At 43.7% G+C, this 8,022-nt stretch overlaps 1 protein-coding gene across 1 annotated transcript; it reads right to left on the bottom strand.

The window, feature by feature from the left end:
* Positions 1–5,816: 5,816 nt before the first annotated feature.
* C1H1orf68 (chromosome 1 C1orf68 homolog) lies at positions 5,817–6,560 on the bottom strand. The gene has a single exon (XM_045999899.1). It carries the CDS (start codon positions 6,558–6,560, stop codon positions 5,817–5,819), a length of 744 nt encoding a protein of 247 aa, XP_045855855.1.
* Positions 6,561–8,022: the final 1,462 nt, after the last annotated feature.

Consider the following 8,022-nt stretch of genomic DNA (forward strand, 5'->3'; position numbering starts at 1 on the left):
GGTTCAATGAACGGTTGATAGTATTTAGCTTGACATTTTTCTGTCTGAGAGGTCCATAGAGATTATGCCTCTGAGTTTTCTCTGCTGTTCCATGGATAATCAGACTTGATTAAAAAAAATTACAGAAAGTTCTCATAGAATAGACATATAAATAAGGAAGAATAATTTCTTTATTTTATAAGAAAATATTGAGTCCTGCCCTATGCTATACTCTGGGACATCAATCAGATAAGACCTAATTCCCTCTCCTATAAATCATCTGTCTAAAAGGTTAAGGTGAACACATCTCCCAGCAGGATGTGCATGTGGGTTGGACACAAGGGCTGGCTGCAAGGATCTCTGAGAATATTAATCACTGTCTGCTTTTCTCAGTGCTTTGGAGCCACACATACTCTTCCACCCCTTATCCCTACTGTGGAGAGAAATGCCTGCTACATCATCCACCTGTCCTGTCCCACACAGCCAATTTGCTAATTGTGCCATCAGCAATCATCAGCAGGGTGGAGATGCTTACACCAGTGACAAGGAATGACATCTGATTGTGACATTTTTCCCAGCTAGCTTCTGTCTTAAGACCTGGCCTAGATTCTCCTTTATTGTCAAGCACTGAATCCCCAGGGAAGAGCTGTTAATCTGGGTGCCCCACTGACTATGTCTCTTTAAGGGAGGCCACCAGTTAGCTATCAAACTTCTACCCCATTTCTATTCTCTTGGAAAGCTCCACTGTCTGAACTTTGAGGAAGAGCCAAAAAATTGGAAACATAGATTGTCAGGGCTAGAAACAGCCCTTGGTGACTGTTTCATCCAACTTCCTAATTTTATAGATGTGGACACTGGGGTTCAAAGGGATGAAGAGGCTTATTCAGTCTTAGAGAATGTACTACGGCAGAGCTGGCATGAGAACAGAGGTGGAAGAATCTGATAGACTACAGTCACTTCAAACATCAGTGTACCTTTTCATAATCAGATCCATAAATAAAACCTTCTCTCATTGCATTTTACTTTAGAACCGTAAAATTTCAAACTATGAGAACCCCTTAATAGTTCTCATCTGATATGATTGTCACTCTCTTAGTCGAAGTAGCTTTCAGGTTTACAGACTGAGCCCCTCCAACCAGGGATAGGACAATGGCTTCATGTATTTTGCTTGGCAATATTTCAGGCAGTTTTATGAGACACCATCCCTCTGGGTGAAGAGATCATACAACTTGTCCAAAGTCATAACATCAGTAAATGGTCCTGTCTGTCTCAAAGTTCCCAGTCAGCATAACACTGGCTGTTGCTCCTCCCACAGCTGCCAGGCTGTTCATCTCATTGCTCAGAGAAGAGAGGCATCACATGTAAAGCAACTAGCATAGTAGCCAGCACACAGTAAGCCCTCACTAAATAAAGGACAATTCCCCCTGTCCTTCCTTGTAGATCTCAAGAATAGATCTGAGTCTTATAGGTATTTAATCATATTAGTTATACATTCAAGACAATGTATGTATAATGTATTTTAAAATAAAAACTTAAATATATTTGACTATATGTTTATTTCTTAAACTTGGAAATATTATGAGGCCTATCTGTATGTAATAGACTTACTTATGAATAATTTTGGCATAAACATTTTCCTGAGAGCAAACATTATTAAAAACTAGTCTATACAGGGAAGTGGAATTAGGATTCAAGTCAGTAGAATTTTCTATTCCAGAAAAACTGTGGGAAAGCAGACTCTTGAAAGAACCCAGGAGAGCAGCACCTCAGCATATCCGAGGACACTGTCCCCAATCTCCCAGGGATTTGCTTCATGTTCTGGACTTGCCATTCCCTTTAACTTATTCCCAATAAGTTCTCTATAATTAGTGTAGAGGGACTAGGAGTCAGGAAATCTGGATTAATTTACATAAAAATGACACATCAAGATTTGTTTAACCATAAAAAACAAAACATGGTAGAACTTTTGATTTGCCTTAAAATGTCCTGAAACTGAATATTGTATTCTTTTCTAACCCATCAATTGTAGAGATGAGAGCACCAGCTGTGAGCAAAGACCACCTGATGTTGGCACTTGAAGGCACCTTTACTCACAGAGTGGCCCAAGCTGTCATATGGTACCTGCACAAGCTAGACCCAGAACTGGGCAGCTACACAGGGCAGGGTAGGAAAGAACCAGATAAATTAATGCTACTAGGTAGTTGTTTTAGATTATCCTTTATATTCTCTAAAAATATGAATTATTTTTTCAGAGAAAAATAAACTTTAAGAGGCACAAATAATATAGTATCTACCACCTGCCTCCCTGAAACCTCACAACAGCTCCCTTTGGCTGAATGGATATCTCCAGCAACACCATCCATCCCCACCCATAGTAGCACCCATCAGATACTCCTGCCCTTCTGTCTCACTGTGCACTCTCTCCCTTTAGCTCCTTACTCCTGCCAGGCCCCCTCCTCCCACAGAGTCCCAGGCTGTGCTTCTGCCTCTGCCTGGGAAGGCCTTTCTTTTTTGCTCAGTAATTAACTCCTACTCAACCTTGAGATTGATCTGCACTTTCTCAAAGAAGTCCTTTCTGATCTCCTTTAACAGGTAAAATCTGTATATTGCAGGATGTCAGGGCACCCAGTACCCTTCATAGCTGCGCACCTTTACATTTATTTATTGGGTTTTTATTGTTTATTCTCCCTCTCTGCTATAAACTCCAAAATGGCAATTATGGTGCCTGGAAGAAAATAGATGTTCAGCAACTATTTATTAGATGAATTAATCAAAATCAGACACAAAAGTTACTTCTAGACCTTCCAGACTAGCCAAGCTCACACAGACTTCTCAGGTTCTGGCATCTGGCTTCTCAGTATCCTGAGGTCTGTGTAAGGGGTGGGGGGTGGGGGGGGAGTCCAGCACCATGTGTTAGGATTCTTTTGGAGATACTCCTAAGTGCACACCTGGGGTGACTTGAAAGCCTGGATTCCATTGGCTGCTTCTCCTCACATGGATTTTCCTACATATACATCCCTGGCACACAAGCAGCGCTCTTCCAAAGCTCTGGAGTTGTAGAAGGATATTTCTATTCTGCTCCACCTCATGCCTCCAAATTTCGTGCCCTGCTCTTTGAGGATCAGAGTCTTTGATTGCTTTCAACATGACATTAACTTTCTTGGGTCTAGGTGGTAGTTATAGAGATGTGTTTGTTGAATGATGAACTTATGATTTGTGTACTTTTTTATACTTTTATATTTCAACATAAAATGTTTAAAATATTTACAAAGAACTTAACAGCAACTCATACAATAATAAGAAAGAAACAGACAGACAAAGTGAGGCAAAAATCAAGAGAAAGAAAGACAGAAGGAGAGAAAAAGAAAGAGAAATCAAAATACATGTCAGAAAGGGCAATAAGGGGATGGTTAAATATCACTGCTTAGCCACACAACAGAAATGTCAGAAAGCAAACAACAAAAAGAAAAAGATACAATTATATGTACTAACCAAAACTTGAGTTGAATATTTCAATTAAATTTCAATATTGAATTGAATATTCACTATTACATGAAAATAGGTCATCATAGCGCAATCTTCAGGCTATGTAATGGGTTGACATTTACTAATGCGTGTGTTTACTTTCTTCTACATTTCTTTTACTTACGCTCTGCACCAAGAGAATTATGTGTTTGCCTTTTAAGCTTTATCGTCTCTTCTCTCTTCCCTGTACAAAATGAACAGAATGGCATAGAGCTAGAAGAGCTAGGGGAAAAGGAGAGGTTTTTGTTCCTGGGTGAGTTCCTCTGGAAAGGAGAATCCCAGGATTGGGCAAAGGATAGAGAAAACTAGCAAATCAGCCAAGGAGGCTCAGGCTACACAACCAGGACCAGACTTGGGTCTGCTGGGTTGAGGGGGTGGCAAGGGAGAAGGAGACAAAGAAGCCACACTGTCTGGATGTTAAAGAGGATTTGCGGGCTTTCAGTGAGGGAAACTTGAGTGTCTGTGCTCAGGATATGGGAGAATTGAAGAGGAGAGAAAATGGGAATTTTAGAAGTTTATTATGAGTTATAAAATGGATTCCCAACAATACTTTACTGACACATCAGTGCTGGGCTGGGCTTTTAGGATGCTATCCATTTTCTATATATGTTGGGCCACAGTGGGGCTAGACAAAGGTCTAATCCAAACTCTAATCCAGGGTCATCCCTGGAATAGGATGTGGAATTGTAAATTAAAAAGTAGTTTTTGTCTATAAAAGTCATGCAGTTGATCCTTGAACAACATGGATTTGAACTGTACAGGTCTGATCATATTTGGGTTTTTTTCAGTGAATACAGTATTATAAATATATTTTCTCTGTCTTATGATTTTCTTAATAATACTTCCTTTTCTCCAGCTCACTTCATTATAAGAATACAGTATAAAATACACATAACATACAAAATATGTGTTAATTGATTATCTTATCAGTAAGGTGAACAGTAGGCTATTAGTAGTTACCTTTCTGGGGACTCAGAAGTGTGGATTTTAGACTATAGGGGAGATTGGCGCCCCTAACCCCTGCATTGTTCAAACATCAACTGTACTATTCGAATGTTTACATAGTTCGTGCTACTTACCTAATTTTTAATTAATAAATATAAAAACATTACATGCCCATATTCATTGCTGAAGGAGCAGCACATAGACCAACACTGCCAGAGCTACTAGGTGGTGCAAGAGGAGATCATGGTGCCCAGTGATCTGGCTGCAGTGGGTTTGGCTGGAGGGATGGAGTGTGATTTGGGGGATCATGGGTGACTTAGATGTTCCAAGGCAGCACAGTAGTACAGATGATACTCCACAAGTGTCCCAGCATAACCTGAGAGAGGTTGCTTAAAAAACGAACTCAAGTTCCCAGTTCTAGTTGGAATGTTCATTTACATATTCACCAAACGTGCTGCCTCCTCTGCTCATGCACCAGGGTTTGTGGGACTGTTCTGAAGAGCACTTACCCCCTACTTATTTCTTTTTTTGCTGTGTGGGTTTATAATCTCTAGCTATAAAAACCCACCCCAAACCCCTGGGTTATCAAAGTAATGGAGGAGGAAGTGCTAGTGAGGAATCCCAGGACCAGATGCTTACGCCAAGAGTCTCACTCCTAGGGCTGTCACCCTGGCTAACGTGGGGAATTTCCACCTGCTGAGTGGAAACCACCTGAGGGTGCTTCCCCATGCTTTCCCTCAGGTCTTTCTTCTGGGGCTTCAGGGGGGCAAACTCATCAGATGAGATAATGGAATCCATAGAGTCACTTCCACACAACCAAAGGGCATCTTCTTAAGGCTCCTGAAAAGATCTGATTTCACAGACCCTTCAACATCCAGGAAGCTGAACCCTGAGTTCACATGCAACAATCATGCTACCATGAGGGCCTAAGCATACCCTCTCCTTACACTCATCAGAGGGCAGGAAAAAGGCATCTCCTGACCCCCAAATCTCCAACTAACTTGCATGGGGAAGTTTATTAGGGGCATTCTAGAATGGTCCAGAATCCCAGGATAGGATTATTCCAGCTTGGTCTGCTTATTCATGTCCATGCAGACCTTTCCTCTTGTTGAGAAGCAAGAGGAAGAGAGGAAAAGTTTCTGATAGAAAAGCAGAAATATGGACCAAATAGACAGGACAACACTATGAATTGCATTCAAAATTTTATTCTTGCCAAAGTTTGGGGAGAGCGCTAACTCCAGCAGGCTGCCTTCATAGAGAAGCAAAGTACACAGTGAAGCAATGAGATCCTACATCATTGGGATTTAGGGAAGTGGGGGCTAGAGGCTGGTGAATGTTCCAGAAGGTGGAACAAGTCTGTTTTGTATTTAACAACAGCAGTCATCGTCACGATCACAGCATGCAGGACCTCGGGACCTCATGGGGATAATCCCCAAGCAGCAGCACCCAGAGCCACAGCCACCACAGTTGCAGCCCCCACAGCTGCAGCACCCAGAATCTTCGCAGCAGCCGGATGATCCTGAGTTGCAGTCTTGGGGCCGTTGGACCCAGCGTCTCAGGGGACTCACCCCGAAGGTCCGGGGAGCCAGGCAGCAGTAGCTGGTGGAACAGGGCGCAGAGCATGGATCAGGTACGCAGCATGAGGTGGTCAAGCTACTTGCAGGAGCCTGAACATAGTACGTCTGGCCAGGAGAAGGGCCCTGACCATAGTAAGTCTGGGTCTGGCAGGGGGTTGGGCACTTCACATAGGTTGTCTGGCACAGAGCTGGGCACTTCATGTACGTCTGACAAGGAGCTGGGCATTTCATATAGGTTGTCTGGGATGGAGCTGGGCATTTCACATAGGTCTGAGTCGGGCATGGAGCTGGGCATTTCACATAGGTCTGAGTCTGGCAAGGAGTTACACATTTCACATAGGTCTGAGTTGGGCATGGAGCTGGGCATTTCACATAGGTCTGAGTCTGGCAAGGAGTTACACATTTCATATAGGTTTGGGTCTGGGATGGAGCCAGGCATTTCACAGAGGTACCTTTGGTACTCTGCACAGCTCCCAATCCAGAACCTTTCACACAAGACGGGGGGAACTGTTGCTGCTTCTGCTGATCACACATCTTCCTGTGGTTTTGTAAAATCTGAAAAGAAAGGTCTCATCAGAACTAGAAGGTTTCCAGGGAAACCCTCAGCATCCCATATGGATAGAATGATCTGTAAGCAGGAACACTTTTGGGAAGGTCACAGGCACTCAGACCTGACATAGGGTGGACTCAAAGCCAGGGATCTTGCTTGGCTTTTGTGCCTGTGCCTAGACATGTGCCTCAGTTTCCATAGTGGAAAATGAAGGGCTGGAAGGAGTGATTTCTGTTTCTACCCAATTCTCCAAGCCTCCTCTTTTCTTACTCACTTTGTTGCCTGTATTACAGATTCTCCTTAGAAAATTATTTCCCCTCATTGCCAGCTCTCTCAAGACTGGCTTTCTTACTCCTTCCTGCCAGGCCAGGCAGTACCCAGGGAAAGCAAGCTCTTGTCAGTAGACCCAGAACCAATGTGAGTCTCAAGTTGAGCCCTACAGAGCATGACAAGGCTGGAGTTTGAGTTTCCACCATTTGCTCTTCAGGCCAGCTGGACTATCACTTCACTACATAAATGGACACATGAGAGGACTGCACAGCTGCACTCAGGGAGAGAAAGTGTGGTTGTTCTCTGAAGACCCCTTCTCACACAGGACCAACAGCTTGGCTCCAGTTCCGTACCTCTGCCTCTCCCCTTCAGGCCCAGCCTCTGCACTTCCCACCAGATCTACCCTAGCTCCTTCAGCAGTCACCCTCATGCCTAATTTTGACCACCTTCAACCCACCCCAATGTCACTTCTCCTTCCTTGTTGTATCCCTAACCCAGGCATAGACTTACCTTCTTTGCTGACAGGAGCAAGACGGGAGAGGCCAAGGATCTGAGGAGCTGGCCACTAGAAAGGCCTTTTATAGGGTGGCAGTGAGGCAATTTAATGGCATCTGAATGAAGCAGAAGAGATCACGAGGACCAGGGCTGGCACTGCATTGGTGAGATTCCTCCCCAGTATGCCCGGCTCTTCACTCAGAGGCAGGGCATGTCTCTGCTTGACATTGAATTTTCCTGAACACAAGATAAATGATTCTTTTGGCCTTCTTCATGAAACAAGTCAGCCTTCTTTTTCTAGAAGTTATGAGAGTTGAGATGCCTATGAGGTCTGTACCTATGAAGCTGTTTCTAGGTCACATGAGTCTTCAAGGACTTTTCCAAAATACAGTTAGCATCTCAATTTTTCATACACTGTGCCAAAAGCTACATTGCGCCTCTCCTCAGCCTAAATAGTGAGTTCTTTCTGAGGGGCCCCATGGTGGATCCTGCTGGTTTGGGTTGCTTGGCCCAGTGGTCTCTGCCTCAGGATGGCAGCAAAGCCCCCCAAGAACTCCAGGTTTGCTCCATGGACTGGCAGGTTAGTCTGTTTATTTAGGAAACTTGGTGGGTGCTTAATGATCTCAGACCTCAGGCTCTATATCTAGGGTGTCTCTCCTCAGTTTGTCATGCCCTATATCC

Source organism: Meles meles, chromosome 1 (genome assembly GCF_922984935.1).
Source record: "Meles meles chromosome 1, mMelMel3.1 paternal haplotype, whole genome shotgun sequence".
NCBI classification, from domain to species: domain Eukaryota; kingdom Metazoa; phylum Chordata; class Mammalia; order Carnivora; family Mustelidae; genus Meles; species Meles meles.